The 27,440-nt window shown below is 38.1% G+C and overlaps 1 protein-coding gene across 1 annotated transcript; it reads right to left on the bottom strand.

Moving 5' to 3' along the window:
• Positions 1-856: 856 nt before the first annotated feature.
• On the bottom strand, positions 857-26,581 carry ZBTB8B (zinc finger and BTB domain containing 8B). Its single transcript, XM_051987854.1, has 3 exons — positions 25,372-26,581; positions 11,762-11,940; positions 857-9,339 (listed from the first exon to the last, which is right to left on the bottom strand). The coding sequence occupies exons 1-3, from the start codon at positions 26,345-26,347 to the stop codon at positions 9,031-9,033; spliced, it is 1,464 nt and encodes a 487-aa protein (XP_051843814.1). The 5' UTR covers positions 26,348-26,581; the 3' UTR covers positions 857-9,030.
• Between the last annotated feature and the right edge of the window lie 859 nt (positions 26,582-27,440).

The raw sequence follows: 27,440 nt of genomic DNA, 5'->3' as shown, positions 1-27,440 counted from the left end.
TCCCTGGAGGAGAGGAAATCCTCAAGCACAATGGACAGATCCCCTTGTAGGCACCATATGGGAGAGGATGGACAAATCCCATAGGATGAGTTGCCATGGATGAGTTGTTCTCTCTATTCCTGGAGAAAAACTTCCAATCAATGATATCACAGATATGTATGACAGATACACATATTCGGACAAATACAGACAGTCAGCTGGGAATTTTTATATCAAAGGCAAATGCACAAACTACAAAAAGTGGAATGGAGCACACACCTTAGGGCTATTTGATAGCTTTCTATTTTAACTAATTATTCTTGCTAACAAGGGGCAAATCTCTGCTATTTATGTACTTCTAAAGAACCTTAAGTGCTATCAGTGCCCTGAGGTAAGAATTCTGTGGTCCACCCTAGTTATATCTCTGTTAACAATGGTTTGAATTCCATTTTAATACATCTATTTACATCATTTTGCACAGAACTCCAGGTCTGTTGTCCCAGGCTTAATATACTAAATATCAATTATTATTTTTTCAATAGTAAACATTTCCTCACCAACCATTCCAACCCTTTAGAAGGAAAGTGGATTTCAAATTTTTCAGTTTTATTTTGTGACAGAGTAGTTTTCTTGATGGTAGAGATGAATTTGCTTTATGCAGATAATCAGCTTGACCACCCTGAAATTAAAACTAGTAGAAATCATCAAATATGCATTTGGAGCATTGCTTTGTTGGTGCCAAACTGAAAATGTTCCCTGTCCAGTAGAAAGTAAGCATTTCACAATAGTATTTAACCCCCCAAAAAAATTCATTTTCTAAAATAATGATATACCAAAAGTATGATTTAAGGGAGACAGAAGAGAAGGGCAGACCCAAATTCTTTTGTTCAACTCATTTATTTCACTTTGTATTTTTTTCCAGTAAAAAACAAAACAAATTTGGACCACATAAGAACAGTAGGCACAGATCAAGTACATAAAAACATACACTATAGACCAACCCAGGAATGTACCACTATAGATTATTCCCCATCCTTTTGCGATATGCCCGTTGCTGCTATCTGATGGTCTAGTCATTTCCAGCTTTGGTTTGAGTTTTTCTCCCCTTGTAATGTCTTCAAGCTCCCTGACAACAAATACATTTATCAGAGGAACTGGCTGCCTCAGAAACTTGGCAGCCAAAGACTGGATGACAGTTTTCTTTTCCTTTAGATGGTTTATGAAAAGTACAGAGCTGTCATGGTCTAAAGATCTGCAACTATAGCTCTGGACTCTTCCTCTGATTTTTGGGTCACTTGCCAAGTTATAATCTCTAGTATCATACACTGTATTGTCAAAGAAGTAATCTGTCATCTTCAATCAAAATCTCTAATAACCTCACTGGAGAGATTTTGATTAGCAAAAATTGCATCTCCAAAGATAGATTGGTTTCTTACACCAAAGAACCAAGTGAGAAAAAGAGGTGACTAATGGAATTTTTCTTTTCAAAGTACAAATAAAAATAGCCTCCATTTAACTTCCTTTAAGTCTCAGTTAAAATCCCACCTTCTGCAAGAAGCCATTTCTAGGTCTCCTTAATCTTAGTGCTTTCTCTCTGAGATTATTTTTGATTTACTCAGGATATATTTATTGTATATGGTTGTTTGCATGTTGCCTTCTCCATTAGATTTAGCTGTTTGAAAGCAAAGACATTTTGTTTTATTTTGCCTTTCTAGTATCTCCACTGCCTATAGAGTACTTAACATAAATGTGAGTAAACAGATTGAATGATTCCATTTCACAGTGTTGCTTTTTCTCAATTAAAATTTAAAAATAATGTATTGATGATGATAGCATGTATATAGTGCCTTAAGACTTGCAAAGTGATTTACATTTTATTTCATTTAATTGATGGGATTTAGCTAACTTCATTAGTCTTTCACATAAAGCAAGTATCATCTTCATCTCAATTCCACTGTTTGGAATATGAATGAGACCCAAGGAAATAAAAGATACACAACTAAGAGCAAAGTCTATAATTCCACACCTCCAACATGCATAAGCAACCCTTTTCTTAGCCATGTGGTGCTGAAGTTTTAAGAGCATATGTAGGCAAGGTAACCTTTTGGCCACCCAAAAGGTACTAAGCCATGCTCCATTTGGTCATTGTTTGGGTCCTGATTGAGGGTCTTCCTCTCCCGATTCATTCATTTATTTATTTAGATGATTTTTTTTTTGGACTAAATGAAAAAGGAGATTCTTTGCCTCAATAGTTACCTAGCCTTAATCACTGAATGGGTTCATCCTCAGTCAAATTGAGACCTGTTGAAGACCTTAACTTAAAAAGGCCAAGGTCTCCCCTTGCATCCAGGGCCATCTCCAGACATCCTGATCTGTATCTGGCCACTGGACCTAGATGGCTCTGGAGGGAAAAATGAGGCAGGTGACCTTGCCTAGCTCTCCCTCACTTAAATCCAATTCACTTGTATGTCATGATATCACCTCCCTGATGTCAAGATCCTCTTAGAGAGTAAAGGATAAATAACAACCTCTGGTGGAACACTAAGAAAATGCTACTAAGGCAGAATGTTAGACAGCAGTTGTCTAAAACAATATTGTCCATCAGTGATGAGCAGCACTGCATTACTACAGTCTCACAACTTTCCCATGAAACTTGTTTATAATGGACTAACAACCTTATCATAAAAGCAGCATGGTCCAGGTTATAAAAAAAAAAAAAAAAAAAGATTAGATTGGGTCAAAAGACCCGAATTCAAATCCCTTCTCTGCCATTTAATGCCTGTATAATCTTGGATGAGTTATTCACATCTTTGGACCCCAGTTTTCTCACATGTTACACAAGGGGTTCTCTTGTAAGTGAGCTCGAAGATTCCTGCCAATTCTAAACCTAGGATCCTGTCAAAGATGTTTGAGTTGCTTCCTCAGCCCAAGGTTTCCAGTGACCAACTTGAGTTAAATGTCTAGTACTAGAAAGGACAGGATATTCCTATACCTGCACTGGCTTTTGAAAATAACTGCCAAGTAAGAAAAGTCTTTTTATTGACAAATGCTGGAGATGTTCTCATCTAAGCTTTAGGTTCCAGCTTCATAATCTGATTCAACATAAGCCAAGCAGGAATAATGGTACTTTAGGAATCTTCTTTTCTTCCCAAGTTCATTTACTACATGAGATGCTAATTTGGACCCTTCCAAGCCTTAGATTCATTTTCATCTCAAAATAGATAAAGCCTTCTAACACATGGAATGCTGCTTGAGGAGAGAGGAAGGGGGAGTAGGTATTAAAAAAAAAACTAACTTTTTTTTTTTTACTGATAATCAAAGCAACTACTATAAAGGCCTTCTAGCAAAATTTTAGAGAAAGGATGCTGTTGAAGATGCTGTCACTCAAATGCACTACAACTCCAAACTTTAGAGATTCATTTTTACTTTGAACACCAAAATAAAATAGAAGATATGTCTGCTCATTTTTTCTTAGCTTCAAATGAGACAGCCACCACTTGAGTCATACACACTTAATATCTCTCTCAATGAATATTGGATTCTTCCTATAATGCCACAAGGAAAAATTTGAGTTTCTTGTTTCACTATTACTTCCACAGGGGCCTTTTGAGACTAAGACCATGAACACATGCACACAACAATCCCTAATACTTATTTAAAGTAAATGGCTTGCGTTGGTTCTAATGTTCCTATTTCATTCAGAGCTTGGACTTTGCTGAGTGCTGATCTGTTTGGGAACAAAAACAGCAGAACTAAATAAACTTCCTTAGTACTAAAGGCATAGTGTGGCACAATGGCAGAAACACTGATAGAATTTTTTTTTTAAGTCTCCACTCTGATTCCACTAAAGGAGTGACACTGGCCAAGGAACTTCCTCTTTTTGGACTTCAGTTCCCTCATCTCTGAAAAGAGCTAAAGATACTTTTACCACAGGCAGTTTGGGAGAGGGGCCAGAATTCCCACTTGGGAAGTCAGGAAGACTTGAGTTAAATACTGCCTCTAAGAAATAATATCTGTTTGATCTTGGGCAAGTCACTTACCCGCCTGATGCCCCAGGGTATCTCTCTAAATGTGTAAATCACAGAGCAGGTACTGATCTCTATATCAGTGATATAGATGTTCCATCCAAAACCAAAACCAAAAACACTTTCATTACCTAACTCATAGGACAGTTATAAGGAAAGTCCAATGAAGTCTCAAAGTGCTATAGAAATGTAAGCTATTATTATTTGATTCTTCACGTCCCCCTTCCTTGTCCAACTTTAAAACTCACCCATGCCATGTCCAACACAAGACAAGTACATATACTCATATGGGAAAACTCATGTTTTCCTCTGCCCAGCAGCTGGCCTCCTCCCAAAATAATTCACTGATGTATTTATCTGATAACTGCAAATGTAATAGGAAGCCTTAGACTATAGTCACATAAGACACAGATTCTAGAGCTGGGACTGTGTAACTTTGTGTGACGATGTGACAGACCCTTCCCTTCTCAATCTCTGATTTCCCTTCTAGAAATGGATATAATCTACATGACTCCAGATAGGTGTGCAGTGCACAGAGTGCCAGGGCTGGAGTTAGGAAGACTCAAGTTCATGAGTTCAAATCCAGCCTCAGAGACTTAGTAGCCGTGTGATCTTTGAGACAGTCATCTAACTCAGTTTGCCTGAGTTTCTTTATCTTTAAAATGACTCAGAGAAGGAAATGGCAAAATATCTTCACCAAGAAAAGGCCAATGAAGTTAGGAAGAAGTGGACATAACTGATCAATAAATAACTACAAGCTACTAGTTCTGATATTCTGTAACTAAGTGTGCAGTATTTTATGACTATTCAGGGCTATCAGGTCATTAAAAGCCTTGAATCAACAAAAAATGCATTTCTGCAATGTTATTGGAGAAAACAAGTGGTAATCATAATAGTAATAATAGTCATAATAGATTTACAGTCTTTACAATGTGAAAATCATCCTGCTCACAGCAACCCTGGAAGGTAGGGAGTACTACAGATAATACTGTTCTCAGCTTTTTACAAATAGTCCCAGGATTTGAATTGAAAGTGTTTTCTTAGCCATCTTAGAACAAGAGCTACATGAGACACAAGTCACCTCACCAATTCTCCAGGCCTACTTCCTCAAAAAGCCAAGTGAGAACAAGATTCTTTTTTTTTAGTCTTAAAAAGGAGATACAATAGAACTTGGCAAGGAGCAAGAGAACTTGGTAGACTGACCAAACGGCAGAAGAAACAAATCAATGCAAACATGTACTAGGCCAAACCAGATAATAAAGTGTGTCCTTTTCCAAAGGGATGACGGCTTTTGCAAGAAAAATGCAAGGTCCCCAGGAAGCTGAGCTATAGTATTCTTGAGTTAGTACTCATGGTGATGTTTCTCTTAACCCAAGCCTTAGGGGACCCAGCATTTCAGAAGGATGGTCCTGCTCTCTGTACACAAGGAAATCTCGAGGCCCAAATGAAGCCATCTGAGTAGTCTGATAGGTTTTTTCCTGTCTCTAGTTTCAGTTCCTCCATATTTAGGCCTTTCTGCCTCTTCCCTTCCTTCCTTGTGAGTCTGATATGACTGCATCACTTTTCCAGGAAGTTCATCATGGTCAGCTTGACAAGCTCTTAAAAGGTCAGAAATTTTCATTTTAACTGGAACTGTGGACCATGGATCACCATCTCACTAGGGAAGTTCACTGTCTAATGATCACTCAAATATTTACACATAGCAGCATCTTTTGGCCAAATAACCAGACCATAGGATTCCTTAGTCTAGTACAACTAATATGTATTTACATTCCAAACACACCCACCCCACCTCCATCACTGGGAAGGCCTGTCCCCATGAGTTTCCACTCTCCATGAACCCCATTTCAAATTTCATTACACACACAAACCCTTCTTTTTCTCCTCTGCCCATCATTTCTACTATTAAAGTCTTTCAAAAAGTTTCTTTGTGAACTTGAATTAAACAAACAGAAGGAAAAGGGGTCATCAAGACTACCCTGTGGAACACAAAAATCTCAATTGCTACTGGGCTACGTTGGCACAGTTGTGAGTTTACTGCTTATAAACCATTATCAGCTCCATTGAATGACAGTTTAAAGGCAATAACAAATGCTCAGAAATATCTCCTAATATAATGTGGACAGTAATTTAAAATAAATAGACATTTACTTTATGAACTGATATTGCAGATTTAAAAAAACACACCTCCTCCAGCAAGATGACAGAACCCAGTGAGCTGAGCATAATTACAAATGCCAATGCTTTTAGTGAGAATACTGCTCTCCAGAATTGAGATGAAGGGGAAATAATGGGCCATCTGTGACCATAACAGGCTGAAACATTATTGTGGAAAAAATCTCTGTCCTAGGGAAATCTTTCAAGAATGAAATTTCACATCTCATTTTCTCTTAGCCATTCTGCTTTCAAATTCAGTAATGATCCATTTACTGGTCTGAGAATACACCTCAAAGCCAGGATCTCTTCATTTCTATTTCTTCACCTGAAATGAACTACCGCCTTGGGCTAGTTACCTACCATCTGTATCTTTGCAAAAAGAGGAGCCATCCACTCTCCAAAGCTTTGGAGAAGTAGAATTGGGGAGAGTCTGTGAAGCATTCTGATTCTGAAGGTGGAATTCAGGATATTGAAAAGAATGAAATGCTGACATTCTTCCTTTTCTAGCAAATCCATCCTATTGGATCTTACAGAGAAGTCCCCAGTGGGCATTTATGTCTTTATGCTAGGGAATTCAGATTCTAAGGTTCTAAGATCTCAAATAGGATTGTGATTTTATTGCAGGCCAATATCGGCACAAAAACTGGAATGTTAAGTTAGAAGAGAGGTTACTCTTAAGTTTCAACATTTAAACCTGCTTTCTTTGTATCCGACCACATTTTAGAGCTTCTGTCTTACTAAAATATTCCCTTAAAACAACAGGGAAGACTTGTCTCTTATTTTTTTATATCAAGGAAAATGTTTCTAGCATTGATTCATTTTTTAATAGCAAACCTCACTCCAACAGCTATAAACTTTCTTCCAACAGCCATAACTCTGGCTCTCTCTTTGACTAGCTATTTAAGCCCATATCATATTAACCTCTTTGTAGTAATTTGCTAGTTGAAAGTAATTTAGCCATAAATCATTTCTAGACCCCTGGCTATTTCCATAAGGCATACAGTTAGTTTTTTGTTTTTTTTTTACTCAAGAGGCAGAAAACAAAGTAACTATATTACCTTCAGGAGAACACATTTGTACCTCAAGAAAAGGCAGACATTGAGGCCACAATGTAAATTTAACCAGGGGACTCAAATATTAAAGAAGACATTATCACCCAAGATTTCCCTAATCCTGTAAGTAGCCACATTCACCAGAATAACCAAGAAGATTGCAAAGAGAGTAGATAAGTACCCGGGCTCTCACAAATATTTCTCTTCTCCCTGGGTACTACCCTATCTCCTTTGTGGAACCTTTGAAAATCTTAATTACTACTGGCCTGTGTTGGCACTAAAACTTGCTTTTTTAAAGTTTATACTTTGGTTTTAACATTTTGTATTTAAGTAAAACCCATGAAATTTCTGTTGCAGCTATAGTTCTATGCTTACATAGCAATAGAGCCTTAAAGTACAAGCTAGAAAGGGGAATCAGGTTAATATCTTGGCTCCTGTGACAATAGTCTGGATGGCACACAATTCAAAGGGAATCCGAAAATTAGGTTTTGAATCAAGAACCTTTGGGTTTGAACCTCTGGTAACCTTGGGTAATTTATATTCTCTGGTAGTTTCTATTCTTGATCAGTAAAATGGACTCTCAATCTATGATCCTTTGTGTTTCAAAATTACAAAATATGTGCTCTGTGCATGGTGCCATTAAATATCAAAGGCTGAAAGTTCTGTGATTTATCACTGATTAGTTTTGTGATTTGGGGCAAATCACTTAGCCTTTTAAGGCCTCAATTTCTTAATCTGCAAAATGAGGGGTTTGGAATTGATGATCTTTAAAATCCCATTCAGTTTTAAATTCTGTGAAAAACTGACTGCAGGGACTCTGCTGATCTCTCTATAAGGTTTACTTTATAATTTATCCTTAGAGAAAGTAGAAGAGCCCTTTGGTTTGTTCTTGAAAATTTCTGTGTATCAGTATTTATTATGTTTTCCATGCTTGCCTACCTAATCATCATATTATAGAATCTGAGTCCTAGAATTTTAGATTCCTCTGGAACTTTGAGAAAATGGAATACTAAGGCCTTAACATGGTGGCATCTTAGAACCTTCAAATCTTGGAATCACAGAACCCTAAAATCTTGGAGTTGGGAGGAGACTTAGATGGCACATGGCTTCCTCGTCCATCGCTATGGACAGACATCTGATTTTGCATTCAAGTGTTCTACTGGTTTCCAGAATTAACTGATCACTTTAACCCTCAATCTAAAACAAAATTTAGAATTTGTAGTGTCTGAATTGAAGCACTTCTATTTGATGGAGGCATCAGCAAAAAGGAAGTCACATCTGAACAATTTGATAAAATCCAAATGAGGTACAAAGCAAAATGTCCTCTTAGTCATTCTTTCTCAGAAAAAGTGTAGTAATTGTAGGATTAAAATGAGTGTGTGGTGGGGGGAGGCCAGGTGTAAGTGTGTCCACATGTATATATAAGAGAGGAAGGGTCAGAGGTTCTGGGAGCTAAGAAAACAAATAAGAAAATTCTTTCCTACCTCCTAGGAGAATCACCTTCTCTCCTAGTCGGAATTCCAAAATACAGCAGTGAAAAAAGAGATCTGACAAACAGCCACAGTCTGACCAGAAGGAGGAAGTGGCTGACAGAAATACCTCAAAATTAGAGTGCACAGCACTGAGAAGTGAAAAAACATTTCAGAATCACAAAAACCAACCCCCTGCCTAGTGTTTATCAAAAATGTAAAGGGAGTCAATGTTTTTAAAAAATCCTCTTGAGGTTCCATCAAACCGAGTCCATGGGTAGTTTTAAACCATCACAGGATGCTCGGTCGCGAGGGGGTTCTAACAATCCTCCTCCTCCCCGCTTCTTGCTACATCATCGCCTCTCGGTCCAGAAGGCTCCGATGCAGCTGCTGCTTGTCGTCAGCATCATCCCCGGTGGGGTCATTTTCTTCCCCGGACTCCACATATATGGGCCAGTCACTGTCCGGATCGCCCTTCTCCTGAGCCTCCGAGGGTGCCTCCACCTGGCTCAGGCTGACAGGCGCTGGGTCATCCTGAGGATTCGTAATGCACGTGCAGCTATCACATAAACCAAACCGCCGCAGCCCCTGGGACAGGCTGCTCGTGAAGGTTCGCCTGCACCCCTTGCAAATGATCGGTCGGTTGGAGCGATGGACCTAAAACAAGGAACAGAATTCCCCAGTGAAGAGAGAGGAGAGCCCAGTGGTGAAGAGCGGACGGAGCTCCCCGAGACCCGAATGAACAAGAAAAAAGCTTCAAGTTCTGAGCTCGGGACTTAACGGAGAGCTACAATACAATGGGGAGGGCTTGTGGTCAGCTCCTTCCCGGATACGGACCCCAGGCCCAGCATAGGTCTTGTGACCAGCCTTCTGGGAATGAGGCTCTCCGCACCCGGCCAGATTCAGCTTCAGAAACAGACCACCTGGGCCAGAGAGAAGATGCTTTGCAAGCCTTAAGGCACCATATACATGTCGGTTATTAATGTCATTGTTACCATATATACATAATAAGTATTATATATAATATTATTACTCAGCACTTCTTGATTACTGGGACTTGCCAAATCTCAGATTCCACTGGCATGGCCTTTGCTAGGTCACCGAGAGCTCCGATGTTACTGAAGGCACAAACAGGAGGAGAAGGAAAAGGAAGAGGAGGAGAAGGACCTTCACCATGCCATTTTATAACTCCATAAATATTGTGATTGGAGAGGCTGTGTGGTAGAAAGCACTAGACTTAGAATCAGGAAAGACCTGGCTTCAAATCCCTCCTCAGACTCTGGACAACTTATTTACTGTCTCTCAGCCTCTGTTTCCTCATTTGTTAAATAGGGACAATAATAGCAGCCACCTCCCCAGGTCAGCGTGAGGATCAAATGAGATACTGTGCATTATTATTGTTATGACTAATATTAGGATAGAGACTAGACCTGTAATTATACTGGAAAATGCCATCCATATCCAGAAAAAGAACTATGGAGACTGAATGCAGATTAAAGCACTCTTTTTTGTTGTTGTTCCTTACTTTTTTCTTTTTTGTAGCTTTTCCATTTTGTTCATATTTTTTTCTTTCACAACATGACTAACATGGAAATACATTTAAAAGAATTATATATGAATTACCTATGCCATATTGTTTGCTCTCTTGGGGAAGGGGAAGGGAAGGGAATGAGGGAGAAAAAAATTGAAACTCAAAATCTTACAAAATGAATGTTGAAAAACATCTTTACATGTAAATCGAGGGAAAATACTATTTAAGGAAAAAAATGAAGATGAGAATTCCCAGATTAGTAAACTCTCTCCAATGTGACTTGACCCCTTCTCTGCAATTTATAGTCTTAGTTGTCTGGGGCACTGAAAGGTTGTAACTTGCTCCAAGCCACATAGCCAGAATGTGTCAGAGGCAGGATTTGAACCCAGGTCTTCCTGCCTCTACTACATCATACTGTCTTACTGTTATTGATAATTTAGAAATTTAGAAAATTTAGCTGTGTTTTTGACAAGTTACAAAGAAAGATCAAAACCACCTGCTGACAAAAACCAAACAAACATGGAAGGGCACTGAGGGGGAAAGAGTTATGAAGCATAATTCTCAAACCTTTCCTAGACCATATATATGCTTTGTTGTGTCTCTGCTGAGGGAACTCTCTTATTTAGACTTAGTTCTCCCCTTCACCCCCAAGTCTCCTCTTCCCCCCACTCCAAATGTAGGCTGGAGCTCTGACATCATGTGTCAGGATGTTGGGAACAGGAAACAAGTCAACAAGCATTTATTAAGAACTTACTATATCTTGTGCACTATATTAAGCTAAGGACCTACTATCCTGCCTCTAGTACTTATTATGTGATGTTGGGCAAATCTTTTAGTTTCTCTTTCCTGGGTTCCTTCATCTGTAAAATGAAGGTGTTGGATAGATGATTTCAAAGATCCCTTCCATCTCCAGATCTATTATCCTTTGATCTTTAAGGTGAAAGTCATCCCCACCCCAATTCTATCAGAATATGTATTTTAAACCTATTAGGCAATAGAATCTACATTTAACAAACTAAGGGAGTTATAAAAGGAACTGAAAGTCAAGAGAAAAAAGGATGGAAGAACCAAAGACTCTCAAAGTTAAAAGGGATTTCAGAGAGCCTCCAGGCTGATTCCTACTAGAAGTAGGAATCTTCTCTACAATATTCCCAATAAGTGACCAATCCAGCTGATACATTTAAAGGTAATTAACATGCCCTCTCTAAATCTTCTCAGGCTAAATTCCCTGCTTCTTTCATCTAATCTCCTTAGAAGAAGAAGAACTTATTTCCAGTTCCTTCACCATCCTGGTTCCCTTACCTCTAGACAACCTTTAGCTTTATCTTATCAAGTCAACAAGCATTTATTTATTATTACCATATGCTCTGCATCTCATCAATTTCCCTCCAAAAAAATGTTCCTCAAAGCTTGACCTAGGGTAGCTGGGATCTTGGCACCAGACCAAGAGGTGGGTCCCGAAGACAACATCCAGAATGCTGTTGCCCTATATCAGATGGCCCTAGACCCACCCATCCCTGCAGGAAGGAGGGGCACACCCAGACTCACACTCAAGGAATGGCTCCGCAGGTGCTCCTGACGGGTGAATCTCTTGCCACAGGTGTCGCAGGGATAGGGTCTCTCACCGGTGTGGGAACGGATGTGCCGTTTGAGGATGCCCTTTTGCTTGGCTGTGTATGGGCAGAAAGGACACTTGTGGAGTTTGATGGGAACCACCAGCACATCACCTTGAAAAGCAAATTAATGATTTAACTGCTCTATAATATAAGCAGAAGCAGCAGACAGTTGAATTACACAGATATAGGGCTGAGAAATTGTACATGTAAGAATTAGTCACAGTTTATGTTACTGTAATCCTCTGCCCTCTCTAAAGGATGTTAGTACAATTCCAATTTTGCTATTTTTGATAAGTGTGACTTTATATAAGTCACATCACTTTTTCCTCATCAGTAAAATGGACAGGTGGGATTAAATGATCTTTAAAGTCCCTTCCAACTCAAAATCCTAAGTGTAATTTTTCCCATTTTACAGATGAGGAAAAGACTGTGGGAGTTTCAGTAGTTTGCCCATAGGCAATAAAATTGGAATTCTATAATTTCATAAATCTTATAAATTATAAAATACTTAGGATGGTGTCTGGCACTTAGTAGACACTAAATAAATATTTATACCCTTCTTTCCTTCCTTCCTTCCAAGATAGTAGGTAGCACAGTGGATAAAAGCACTGGACCTGGAGACAGGAAGACCTGAATTTAAATGCTGCCTCTTACACTTACTAGCTATATGATTCTGGGCAATTCTATCAATCTTTGATGATCTCAGTTTCCTCAACTGTAAAGTAGGGATAATAATATACCAGCATCAAATGAAATAACATTTGTAAAGCACTGAGCATGGTGCCTGGCACATAACAGATACTTAGTAAATGTTTGTTCCCTTTCCCTCTCCTCTTATATAAAGGAAGGTGAGATCATGAAAGCCAACCCTTCATTTTATAAATAAGCAAACTGAGGTACAATTAGGGGGAATTGATTTATCCATAAGTGATCAATAAATCAATAAGCACTTACTAAGTTAATAATGTGCCACGCATGTTGTTTAGTACTAAGAATTCTAAAATGAAAATAAAGCAATCTATGCTCTCAAGGAGCTTAAATATAAAAAGGAGGACAAAGTGTAGAGAGATAGATAGATATAGAATAAACACAGGCTAGTTTGAAAACAAGATATTAGCATTGGGAAAACTAGGAAAGATTGCAAGTAGGAAGTAGTGCTCAAATTGCATCTAGGAGGTAAAAGTGAGGAGGGAGAGCATTCCAGGCATGAGGGAATGGCTATTGCAAAAACATGGGACATGAACTATCATGAGGAAGGAATAGCAAGAAGACTGCTCTGCCAGACCATATAGTCTCTAGAATAAACTTCTATGTAAACATAATTTATTTAAAAGATGTAGTAATTTATACAATTTCTACAAATTCAAAAGGAAATATTACTTTAGTATATTGTTTCCAGATCAGCTTGAGAACAGACATGAATGTGATAACATTAGAATACTCTAGTTCAGGGGTGGTATTGTAGGAAAAACACTAGGCTGAATCAGGAAAACCTGGATTTAAAAATAGCCTCTGATATGACAACTGTATTGCCATAGGCAAGGCATTTAATCTCCCTGCACTTCAGTTTCCTCATAAGTAACATGAAATGATACTACCTTTATTAACCAACCTCCAAAGATCGTTGTAAGGAAAATACATTGTAAACTTTGAAATGATATAGAATGTGTAATATAGTCTTTTTCTACCTTGGACACCTTCATAGCAATGTTTTATGTTCTTAACATATTTAGGAATATATGATTTTAGAATAGACATTATCTAATCTGACTCACATTTAAGAGATGAGAAAGGACACAAAGTTAGCAAATGTTCAAACCTATCTTCTATTACCACATTTGCTTCTCTTTCCAATGTACCATGGTTCCAGCTAAATTTCTGTATATTAGAGTTATTTGTGTATGCATCATAATCTCTGACTACACAGTACATGCAAGAATTAGAATCTAAAAAGACCTCAATGGATTGGAAAGTAAATAAGGTAAAACTTAATCAAGATAAATATAAAATCTTACATTTAGGTTAAAAGAAAAACTTCACAGGTTTGATGCTAGAGAGCATGATAGACAGTAGCTCATTTGACCAAGACCTGTGAGTTCTAATGAACTGCAAGTTCATTACTCTGCAGGGCTCAGTTCAGGTTACATGACATCCTCCAGATGTGATGACATCTGGAGGATGGTGTTCAACACATAGGAAGACATTGACAAGATGGTGAGTGCCCATGGTGTGACTGGGATGAAGATCGGACCCTCACTGCAGCAAAACATTTCTTCTGCACCTCCCGAATTTACTCCAAACCTTTTTATCCTCCCTTAACTTCTTACACTTCCACCTCCCACTCTTGGCTGAGAACCTTGTGTCGCATTTCACTGAAAAAACTGGTGTTTTGTTGAGAGCTCCTTCTTCCTTATTATAACATTATTATCATCCCTCTTCCTCAACTTGCATTGCCTCAATACCTTGACACTTTTCACCACTGTCTCCTCCTTCATTAATGAGCCAAGGCAAACTCCTCTACATGCATAAGGAATTCCATTCCATTGCATCTTCTCCAGCAAATCGCTCCTCTCTTGTTTCCACTCTCTGACTTATCTGCATTCTCTCCCTGTCTGATGGTTGCTTCCCTGCTTCCTGCAAACTTGCACATATGTCCTACCTCCTCAGAAAACCCTCATTTGAATCCTTTCTTCCCGCTAACTATTGTCCCATATTTCACCTCCCTTTTGTGGCTAACCTCCTTGAGAAGACCATCCACTTCCTTTCCTCCTCTCTATGGTCTATTTAACTGAAATTGCTTCTTCAAAGTTATCAATGATCTCTAAATTGCCTAATCTAGTAGACCCTTTTCTCTCTTTGCCCTTCTTGGCTCCTCTGCCATGGATGATCACCCTCTTCTTCCTCTTCTTGACACCTTTTCTTTAGGTTTTCAGAACACTATTCTTTCTTGGTTCTAGTAGATACTTAATAAAGGTTTATTGATTGAGAAGGCTTAGAGGAGAAGTAACAGGTGTCTTCATTTGTTTAACAATCTCTTTCTTAGAAAATGGATTAAACTTCTACTTGGCTTCAAAGGACAGAATTTGAGAATTAAGAATTTGAGCTTTGTAAAAACTCAGGAGGAAATTAATGGTAATAGGCATTTAATAAATATTTATTGTTTATTGACATCTATTGTATGACAAGATACTTTACTAAGAAATGGGTATACAAAGAAAGGCAAAATACAGTCCTTGCCCTTGAAAAATTAAAAATCTAATGGGGAAGACAATATGTAAAAAAAAAAACTAAGTATAACCAAGCTATATATAGGATAAATAAGAAATAATCAACAGGGGGAAGGCACTAGAATTAAAAGGGAACTCTTCATCAAGAAAAGCCAATAGATAGAGATGAGCTGGAAAAGCATTTCAGGCATTGAGGACAGCCAGTGAAAATGCCCTAAATCTCGATGAAATACCTTGTTTGAGGAATAGCAAGAAGTATAGTATCGCTGGATAGCAGAGTCCTTGGGGAGGGGGAAAGGCAGGGCTTAAAGTAATGCAGGAATTTCTTTTGCCTTACTTCAGAGTTGTAATGAGCTTTGTTTTTCTTGCCTTCTCAATGGGTAGGAGGAGAAAATTTATCATTGAAAATTAAATCAAGGAAAAAGAAAGATGAGTTCAGTTTTATACATATTGAGTCTATGGTGTCTAACATCTAATTTGGGATACCTAGTAGACAGCTGGAGATCAACAGAGAGATTTGAAATACCATCAGTTTAAAGATGGTCATTTGAATCCCTAAGAACTGAGAAGCTCACCAAGAGAAACAATCCAGGAGAAGATAACAGGGTCCAGGGTATATCCTTGGGGATAACCATTAGAAGTGATCTAGATCCAGCAAAAAAGACAGAAGAATCAAGACAGGATGTGAAGCAGAAGAAAGTAGTGTCCTGAAAACCTAGAGAGAAGAAAGTGTCAAGAAGAGTAGTTCCAAAGGTCAAGGAGGGCAAAGACTGAAAAAAATTATTATATTAGCCAATTTAAAGATCACTGGTATGTGAGAAATTTCAGTTAAATCAAGAGTTAAAAGGAGTATAAGAAAAGGAAGCGAATATACCTGTTGTAGATAGCCTTCTCAAGGTCAGTCATAAAAGGGAGAAGAGATATGGGACAATAACTAGTGGGGAGGTACGGTTCAGCTGAGAGTTTTCTGAGGAGGAAGGACATGAGTGCATGTTTGCAGGCAGCAGGGAAGCAACCAGCAGACAGGGAGAGAATGCAGATAAGTCAGAGTGGAGACTGGAGAAGATGCAGTAGAACAGAATTCCTCGTGCATGTAGAGGAGTTTGCTTTGGCAAGGAGAAAAGTCACTTTATCATGTGAGACAGAAATAAAGGAGGAGACAGCAGCAGAAGTCATTCATCTGAATGCCAAGAAAAAGAGGGAATTAATGGCAAATAGTCTCAATTTTTTTCAATAAAATATGAAACAAGGTTCTCAGCTGAGAAGGTGGAGGCTGGGACACCACGGGAGGTTTGAGAAGGACTGAAAAGATTTGTTAGAAGTGCTGTGGAGAGGGGCTTAGTGAGTACAGCAGTAATGAGGGTCCAGTTGAGGTTATACAACAAATTTGTAATGGGACAAGTCAGAAGGGTTTCCAAATTTTCTTCACCTTTGTACAGAGGCAAAGGTAGCATTAGATGATGGAAGGGATTCAAGGCTGAGGTTTAGCAGAGCACTATTAGTGATACAATAAAAGTCAAGAAAAGATCTGGTCTACCAAGGGTCAAGTGGGAGAGGAGAGTACAGTTAATGGGTATGTGTAAGGTGAGGTGGTGATGGCTAATTAGAGCACCAAGGGGTCAAGGATTGGAGGTCATGATATAGACAAAAAGCAGGGTTTGGAATTGAAAGGCAGAGGAAGAAGTGTAAGACCAAAAGATTGTGATCAAATTAGGGAATTCAAGTTCGTGAACACCTAAATAGGGCATTAATGTAAATAATAAATGCTAAGTGACTGACCAATCTGTGGTATACTCCAAAAGCAAAATCATTTCTGTTTTTCCTCCACTGGGCTTTATCCAAATGGTTCCTGCCTTGCTTTCTCCTTCAGATTCCTATGTTTCCTCATAGGATTTTTATCTATATAATTTTTTACTATTTAATGCTAGCCCACCTCTTCTACCTATCCTATTTCTTTGAGATTTTTAACAGTGTGGGTTTTTATTTAACAATCATAACATAATCTCTGTAGACTAATCAGATTTGTAGGAAGAGGAAGAGAATGGAATCCAAAGAGATTTGTAGGAAGTGAGATCATAAGAATCATAGGGTTTGAAAATAAATGAGAGTAGGAGAGGGTTGCTTTTCCTAACACAGGGGAAGCATAGTTTGGTATTTAAGACAAAACAAAAAATAAAATTTTAAAATGTATGAGATTTGCTAATGTATTAGCAGTGATGGTCTGCTCATTAGTTTTGCCATCCTAGGATTCAAAGCACTCCATGGCTTCCACAAATGGGAGCTATTTGTCTCGGGTCCAACATTCGCCATGCACAAGGTATCAGGACCTGTGTGTTCAGGAAAAGTAGAATATCTTGTAACAAAATTTCTTCTATTCAATGCTCAGAGCATGAAAATTTTCTGCCTTTAGAAACTTATCTGCAAAGACCTGGAAAGTAATTCAATTTAGTGACTCACTATCAACTGAAAATTGAAGTATACAATGAGATTCACCATGGACATAGATGACTGAGCTGGAAAACATTGATGGAAGCAATGGTAGTGTGAGTCAGTATCCAGCAGGCCAAAGTTTGACTCCCAAGAGCTGCATCTGCAAAGCCTGTCCTGTCTTCTGTTATCTAAAGCTATACTACAAAAATAAATTTGACTACACTAATCACCAATAAATTTGAGGTTAAATTTGGCTCCCCACATTATAAGCTCAAGTTTCTCTTACTCACTGGCTAAATTTTGGACATTTATGTTTATACATTAGAAGCCATGGTTTTTATTACCAGCTCCTTTCTTTGATTTTTAATGCTGTGAATTTCTGGGTGTCTCAACTGTTATTGGTATTCTTTCATTGAAGTCACTTTCTAGCTTGATAGATATACACAAAACCATTTTCTCCTTCTTCCTGGTTTTAAAGAGCTTTTGATTAAATATGCAAGACTTCAGATAAATATAGTCTTACCTTTCTTTGTTAGGTATATTCCATCCTGGACCAAAAGTCTGTCATTCCTAGAATTTAAACCATGATCTAGAAGTCTGAATCCCATTTTCAACTACCAACTTCTCAAGCAGTTATCTTCTTTCCAAATCAATGTTTTCTTTTGCCTTCCTTGTCTTTGTTGATGTCCCAACCTTTTGGTTGTTTTCCAACGAATATAATGTAAAACTACCTATTTTAACTGACAGCCAAAATCTGCCTTTTGCATTCCTTCAAAATTCTTGGAGGAGTGCCATATTGTTTCAGTGATATTAAAAAAAATCACATTTGTCAATTTAGTTTAGAAGACATGTTTATTACTTCCCCAGGTCGTAGAGCAAATTAGTGATAGAACCAAAATTAGAATTTATATAGTCCAAGGTTCTTTCCCTTATAATATATATTAGTAAAACTTATACCCCAGAAGCCACCATCTTCAGTCAAGATAGGAAGTGTGGTAGAGTAGAAAGAATTCCAGAATAATAACCAGGAGATCTGCTGTGACCACTTACTAAGTGCAACATTTATATATATATCATTTTGAAGTTTGCAAAGTGCTTTACATATGTCATCGCTATCCTTACAATAATCCTATGAGGTTGGCACTAGTATTATCCCTATTTTATGGATAAGGAAACTGATATTAAAATTAAAACACATCTACGCTCACATAGCTAGAGAGAAGGATAAGCATTTATTAAGCACTGATTATGTGTCAGGTAAGACCCTAAACAAAAGTAATACAAATATAAGCAAGCCTAGCCTGGAACTATTTGCCCTCAGAGCATTAAAATTCTGACAGAAGAAGACAACACATATCAGAAGCTAGAAAACATCTAGTGTATTTCGGAGACACGATTCAAACTCAGGCTTTCCTGACTTCAGGTCCCACATTTTATTCCATCAAGTCACCTAGTTGTATGTTCAATACTGCTATGCCTTGAAGAGTAGTCTCCTGGCATGCATTCTCTCCTTCCCGAATGATTCTGGCCTTGAACACAGAGCAAATCTGTGAATCTCCCTGCTTTGATCTGCTGTCCTCAGGTAACCTCAAAGAAGAAGGGCTAATGAGGACTTCAGGATATGGCTTGTAGCTGTCAACTTCATCCCTGATTTAGCTGCCTTGGCTTTTTAAAAATGCTAACAGATGGCTAGTTGGACAAATTCACACATTATATTTCTGTCAAATATAGTTATTTCCTAATGCCTCAAGGATGCTGGTGACTCCAGATTCCCTGATGACCAAGATCAGAATTGAAGCTGGGGACACATGAGAGAGAATAGAAAGAGGGGTGGATCTGAATTCATAGGACTTCAGGATTTAAATGATGATTCTGCTATTCACTAATGGTGGGATCTTAGCTAAAGGAAGGACTCTTCTCACCTCAGTTTTTTCATCAGCAAAATGAAGAGACTGAATTAAAATCAGGAATTCTAAATTTTTTTGAGTCATGGATCCCTTTGGCAGTCTGGTGAAACTTACACACCCCTAAATTCTTTTTTTTTTTAAATCATAGTTGTTCTACTTAGTTGCTAACACTGTTAGAACCATAAGGGAAGGGATTGTTGTACTTAGGAATTCATATACTCCCTCATACAATAATCATGTTGTAAGCAAAGAAGATGTCTACATTCATTTGATAGAAACAGTGTGGTACATTACAGATTTCTGGACTTGGAATTAGGAAGATCTGAGTTAGAATTCTATAAATACACTTATTAGTTATTAGCAGTATGGCTATGAGTAAGTTATATAATTTCTCTGAGCTTTAATCTTCTCATCTGTAAAATCTGTATAATAATAGCACCTCATATGGTTGTTTTGAAAATCATATGGGATGACATAATTAAAGCATTTTGTTTAATACTTTAAATGCTGTGTAAAAAATATTGTGAGAATCATCCTTTTAAATGCAAAAAACTCAGGTAATTATAAAGGAAACCAAATATCTTAAAATAAAGATGTGATTTTTTTTCCATCTAAATTCGTAGAACACTCATACATGGACTTTGTGGTTCCATGAACTCTTAGACTAAATGACAGCTAACGTTCCTCCTAGCTTTAGAATATACAAAATAGTTTTGGTCAGTATCATGGCATTCTTTCTTAAGTAGAGCCTGAGAAGTAGATCTGTGATTTCACCAGTATGAGCAACTAATGAGGAAATTTCTTCTACAGACACTGGTTGGCACCTTTTCTGCAATTTAATGTCTTAGACAGCTTTCTACAAGTGATCTGTCCAAGGCCATACAGTCCAGAAGACAGGCCTTGAATCCAAGTGTTCCTAGCCTCAAAGCTAATTCTCTAGCAACTATCCAGGCTGCCTCTTTTTTCAGTGTTACAATAAATATGTCCTCCTGGATAGTGTTCCTTGTCTATAATCTTCACCAATTCAAAAATGGGTTTCATTTAGTTCCTGATCTAAATGCTGTAAGATCAAAGGGACTCTTCCACTCTTCAGATGACTACCAGATCAGACTCAGTCTGGTTCAATAGGAAGAACATCAGACTAGCAGAGAGACCCAATGCCCCTGTCTACTTGGAGTGTGACCTTGGAAAAGTGCCTTCCTTTCTCTGGACCTTACTGATTCCATCCATAAAAAAAGGAAGAGATTGGACTGGATGATTCTTAAGTCTAACAGTGGAGAGACAGTGCTCACCCACCTCTCTTGCACTCACAGGAAATGACCTGACAAACTTTGCAAATGCCATATCAGAAATGTTCACAACCCCACTAAATGATGTAAATTATGACCTTAAAGCAAATGGCAGAGTTTAGAAACTCCCTCAAATGGGAAGAACCATCAGTCAATCTTTTATTGTTGTCTGCTAGGGAAAGACACAATCCCTGCTCGCATGGAGGGACATGATCTAGCTTGAGAGCATGTGAAAAAAGTGTCATAATGACTCAAGTTCAACAAACATTTATGCAGTAACTGCTATGTGAAGCACTCCTTATAGATCCTGGGGAATGTGCAAAATTCTGATAAGGCACAATCTTGCCTTCATGAATCTTACAGTCTAATGGAAAATCTGAAACATCATAAATACTTCAGAGATATTTGAGGGATTTGTGATTTCATTGATATGTATGTTCTTTGCACCATTGATTATAACTCCTCCAAACCTTGGTAGATGTAGACCATAGCTGAAAAGATCTATTACCTATGGAAGCTAACCATTTGGGGATGAGCTGCTGTCACATTAACTAGGCTAGTCCTCAAATAACAAACAATGGCCCACAATCAGGCCCCTAATCAAAAACTTCCCAGCTTTCAAGGTAGACCCAACCAGAGCCTGAGCTTTGGCTAGCATAGTCTTTGTTAATCACCTCCATGCCTCAGTGAATCCTCAGAGAACTTTAATGTAAAACATACAAATTAAGGAGCAACTCATGAGATATATATATGTGAGGCATAAGGAGGGAAAGGTCATTATTAATCAGCAGATTTAGGGGTGGACATCAAGAGAGGCTTCACTGAGATGCAAGAATATGAGTTGGGCTTTAAAAGATAGGGTTTCAAAGAGTGAGGTACAAAAGAAGGACATTCTCAGCATAGGAAACCGGATGAGCAAAAGCATAGAGGCAGTGACATAGAGAGTGACAGACATAAACAGTAATATACTGCTGTATAAATACATAAAGGAAATATACTGTATTGCATACAGAGAAAAATAATGTGAGCCTGAAGAAATAGGATAGAATACATAGTAGAGTGAAAAAAAACACTGGCTTTCAAGTCAGAGGGCATGAGTTCAAAACCTGCTTCTGTCATTTATTATATGCATTATCTTGAGCAAACCAACATAAGCATTTGGGCCCTGTTTCCTCACCTGTAAAATCAGGAAGTTAGGCTAGATGTCTTGTCTAAGGTTCTCAGGACCCTGCCAGCTCTAAATCTATAAGCCTATGAATGCTAAATTCAAATTAAGTTCAAACTAAGGAATTTGATCTTGACTCAGGAGGCAATAGAGAATCACAACAGGATCTTTTTTTTTTATTTTAATCACTTTATTTGCATAATTCCAAATTGCTTTCCAAAATTTCACAAATCCATCAACAATGTGTTAGTGCATTTATCTTTCCACAACCCCTCTGACACTGTTGCCATTTATTGTCATTTCTGTCCATATGCAGGATACGTAGTTAAACCTCAGGGTTGTTTTGATTTACATTTCTTTTATTATTAGTGATGAAGTTTTTTTATGTGTTTATGAATTCTTTGAAGTTTTTCTTTTGAAAATTGTTCATATTCTTTGGCTATTTATCTACTAAGGAATTTCTACTAGTCATATATGTGTGTATTGTAATGTGTGTATGTCTACTAGTCATATATGTATGTGTTTAGATATTTCAGATATCAAATCCTTATATGAGAAATGTTTTGAAAGCTTTTTTCCCCTTTTGACCACTTCCTTTCTTATCTAAATGCATCAATTATTTAAAAAGGTTTTTTTTTCCATTTGACCACTTCCTTTTTTATTCTAAATGCATCAATTAAATGTATCTGTCTTGCAGAAGCTTTTCAGTTTAAAGTAATCAGAATTTCATTTTAACTTTTGTAATTGCCTCTTATTTCTTGTTTGGTTAAGAATATATCTCCTAAGTATATTTAAAAGGATTGCACATATTTAACCTATATCACATTGCTTGCTGTCTTTGGTGGGGTGAGGAGTAGAAAAATTTGGTACACAAAAGTCTCACAAAAATAAATATTGAAAACTATCTTTACATGTATTTGGAAAAATAAACTATTGCTGAGAACAAAAATAAAAATAAACTGGTCACTGACTCCCCCAAAAAATCTTCTATCCACAGCTGTGAGAGGTAGATGATCTATTTATCTTTCAATTTTCATACTATAATTTTTAATATTAAAGTCACATAACTATTTAGAATTTATTGTGCTATGTGGTATAAAATGTTGATTTAAGCTCAATTTCTGCCAGACTATTTTCTAGTTTCTCAATTTCTCCAGTTTAATAGGAAATTTTTCCCTAAATAATTTTTCTACTTTATCAAACACTGTGTTATGACATGCAAATTTGTGAAGCATTCTGTTTTGGATTTAACTACCTTGTCTATACTGATGATTCTCACATCTACTTATCCTGTCCCAGCCTTTTTGCTAACATTTTATCTTGCACCTCCATCTGCTTTTTAGACATGTTGAACTGAATGTTCAATGTATTTAAAATAAAATTTATTAACTTTCCCCCCCAACTCCTTCCTCCAACTTTCCTATTCCTATAGAAGGCAAGACCATCCTTTCAGTCCCTCAGGTTCACAACCTAGAAATCATCCTAGACTCCTCATTCTCTTAAACCTCCCCAAGTTCTGTCAGTTTTACCTCTGGACCATCCTTGAGATGATATAGCCACCACTCTAGTGCAGGCCCTCATCATCTCCTGCTGATGGGTCTACCTGCTTCTAAGTCTCTCTTCACTCCAATCCAACCTCTTCTTCTCAGTCACAACTACAAGTACAATCCTGTCACAGACACACACACATACCACTCAATAAACTTCAGTGGCTTTCGATTGTCTCCATGATCAAATACAAAGTACTCTGGTATTCAAAGTCCTATTTTTATAACCTAGCCCCCTCATACTTTTCTAGTCCTCTTACATGTTACATTTTCCAATATTCTCTTTGATCTAGTGACATTGGCTTCCAAGCTGTTCCATAAACAAAATACTCCATCTCTTGCCTCCAGGCATTTTCTCCAGCTATCTCTCATGCCTGAAATGCTCTCTTTTCTCTGCTCCAACTACTTACTTTAGGACCAACTAAAATTCCACATTTTACAGAAAGCCTTTCCCAATCCAATTTAATTCTAGTGTTTTCTACTCAGTTAATTATTTCCTATTTATCCTATATATAACTTGCTTTGTGTGTGTGTGTGTGTGTGTGTGTGTGTGTGTGTGTGTGTATATATATTTTTTTTGCACGTTGTCTCCCAATTAGATTATAAGCTCCTTGAAGGCAAAGACTTTTTATAGCCTCAGGATTTAGCACAGTGGCTAGCATATCGTAGACATTTAATAAATGTTACTGATTGATTGTAACATGAAGGGGTTGGATGAAATGACCTCTAAGGTCCCTCATAGTTCTAGATGTATAATGGTTCAGTGATCTTATCATCAGATCAATGCATAAATCTGATAGCATGTGAAGGATGAACTAGAAAGCATCAATAATCTTACCTGTTTGGAAGTTACTGCAGTAATCCCAATGGATGGTACTCAGTGGGTGGCAAAGAAATGGAAATTGAGGGGATTCTCAACAATTGGGGAATGGATGAACAAATTGTAGTATGATTATGATGGAAGACTATTATGCTATAAGAAATGATGAGCAAGATGGTTTCAGAAAAACCATGATATGAACTGATGCAAAGTGAATTGAGCAGAACCCAGAGAACACTGCAAATAGTAACAGTAACATTGAACATTGTGAGGATGATCAACTATCATATAGCTACATTGATCCAAAGGATTTGTGATGAAAAATGTTATCTACCTCCAGAGAAAAAACTGATGAATCTAAATACAAACTGAAACTTGTTTTTTATTCTCTTTATTTTTATTGTTTTATGTTTTCCTTTGTAAATTGGTTTAAATGAACATCTATTTTGCATGACTTCACATGTATAATCACTATCAAATTGCTTGCCTTTTCAAGGAGGGAGAAGGGATGGGAAGAAAGGAAAAAACTTGGAACCCAAAAATGTTTTAAATGATTGTAAAAATGTTTTTACACTTAATGGAGAAATATTTAATGAAATAAAAATATTTTTAAAAGTAATATGGAGGGTATGTAAGTAAATGCTCCTAAAGAGGAAGCTAATGTGGTACAGTTCTCAAAGCTCAGGACTAGTGTAGAGACTTTAGCTTCTGGTCCCAATGTTAGCACTAACTCAATGACTTTTAAGTAAGTCACTTCCCCTCCCAAGACTCAATTTACTTTCTTCATCTATCAGATGAAAAGATTGAATTAAATGATCTTTAAGGCCCCTTCCAGCTCTAAATAATACTGAATTATTACTTCCGTCATTCCTAATGTTTATTTATCTGTATACATATTGCTTCTACCTACTAGAAGCTAAGCTCCTAGAGGGGAAAGACTAGTTCATTTTTTATCTCTGTATCTCCAGTGCCTATGACAGTGCCTTGCACTTAGCAGACACTCAATAAATATTTATAAGATTGAACCTATGACTCTAGCACTCTCATAGGTACTCAATAAATGTTTGTGAATGATAGCAAATACATGGATAAGTGCAGTAAATGCCAAATGAGAGGTAGAGATGGTAAAGACTTTCAGAAGTAGATGATAATCTCACCTGCATCTTCTCCATACCAGTCACTTGGGATGTCCATCATAGAGTTCACAGCCACTCCTGCATCCTCTGGTCTATTCTCAAAACCTCGAGAAAAGTGAGCAGCATCCTCTTTGCTCTGGGTTGTACTATTGCGCAAGAGGGCCTCCAAAAACTGCTTCATGTGGTAATTATTACAGAGATCCAAGGCCTGGCTCCCAGGCAGACCCCCCTCCAAGGGTTCCAGGGCCAGTGGGGCTGAATACTGCTGCAGCCTGTCACCAACTTCAACTTCAACTTCCACTTCATCAGAGTCAAACTCCACTTTGGGCTCAGACCCTTTAGGCAGAGAAGGGAAGTCATCCACAGAATCACTAGTGGGAGGACATTTCACCACTAGTTCCAGTGGGTGACAGCTGGTACAATCCTCACAAGGGGCATCTTTGGAACAATCCCCAACTTCTTCTCTTTCTTCTGGCAGGGGCACCAAGATGGGACATTGGCTTTTGGGACCACAAGAAGTCATCTCCCGGCCAGATGCAGAATTCCCACCATCAGTCTGATGAGCAGCTGCAGCAGCAGCTGCAGCAGCCACTGCTGCCGCAGCTTCCTTCTCCATCTTCCGGCAGATGTCAAGTGAGGAACGAATATAAGTCTTACAGAAGTTCACTACATCTGTCATCTGTAGATAGCTGGCAGCTGACATGACCTCAATTACATTTTCCCCACACAGATCCAATTTTCCAGAATATAGGAAATCCAGAATAGTAGAGAAGGCTTCAGAAGTAACAATATCCAAAGAGGCTGTGCTATGCCGCCCACTGTCCTGAATATAGTGGATCAGCAAAGCTCGAAAGTATCCGCTGTTGGCAAAAAGAATGTTCCGATGGGCTTTGAAGATCCGTCCTTCCACAATGATGCTACAGTCACAGAAGAAGTCCCTCTTGCGTTGTTCATTCAGCTCTCCCAAGAGCTTCGTGTAATAGGATTGCATCTCCATTTCTGCTATAGCCACAGCTACAGCTGTTGATGATGCTACTAAAGAAGTTGCCTGTGATCCCTGTCAAGATTTTTTAAAAGGTGACAGAAAAATTACTCTTATCAAAGTTTTTTTTTTTAATAATTGAAAAGCATCTAATTCAAAGGGCCAATAACTCTGTAGGAACTCTGTAATGACCTTTGAAGTCATCTGACATGCTGCCTAACAACTCCTCTGAGGCCCTTATGGTTTTCTTGTGTGCTACCATGAAGCAGAAACAGCCCTGCTTGGTTGGAATCCTGTGTTTTGCTTTATGACCCTGGGTAAATCACTTACTTTTCTGAATCTCAGTTGTTTCATTAAAAAAAAAAAAAAACTGAAGTAAAAATTTCTAATAAACTCCCAGAGTTATAAAAAAAATTATATAAACTGCAAGAAAATAGGAGAGAGAAACTGGACGTGTGATTTCATTGGGGTAAGGATCTCCCTATTAAGAAAATTCCCTTTACTAATGCAGACTTTTGCATTAGTAACATCTTTGCAATTTATTACTGAGACAGTTGCCTAAGACTGACTTGCCTTGCCTAGGATCACACAGCTATATGTGTCAGAAGGGATATTTGAATCCAGATTGTCCTGGCTCCAACGTCAGCTCTCTGTCCATGAGATAGGCTACTTCTCCTGATATTCAGAAGATACACAAATGCCAATTATTCCAAAATGGTTCAAGTAAAACGGTTAGGTGTTCGAGAGGATTAAACCTGGTTCCCTGCAAGCAGATACACTTTGTAGTTCAATCTCCCTTTATCCCATGACCCAGCCCATCATCATCCCTCCTCCATCTGTGGTACCATGTTAAAAGGATAAAGCCCCAGAAACCAAATCTATCCCTTACATGGTACGGAAAGGGATAGGATAAGGGATATGAGGGCTCCCCACAGACCTGCCCACATCTCCAAATCCGTGGAACCACATTAGAGGAGTAAAACCCTGGATGGGCAAAGGTTTGGGGGGCATCAGTGAAAGGGCTACAACCACTTCAAGTTACTAGTTTGAGGATCAGGTCTATCTGAAGGACTCTGTTTACATACGGGACTGCGCCGGTCAGATCCTC

This window comes from Antechinus flavipes, chromosome 3 (assembly GCF_016432865.1).
Source record: "Antechinus flavipes isolate AdamAnt ecotype Samford, QLD, Australia chromosome 3, AdamAnt_v2, whole genome shotgun sequence".
NCBI classification, from domain to species: domain Eukaryota; kingdom Metazoa; phylum Chordata; class Mammalia; order Dasyuromorphia; family Dasyuridae; genus Antechinus; species Antechinus flavipes.
The sequence above is the reverse complement of the archived record's forward strand: the minus strand, read 5'-3'. Positions and strand labels throughout refer to the sequence as shown.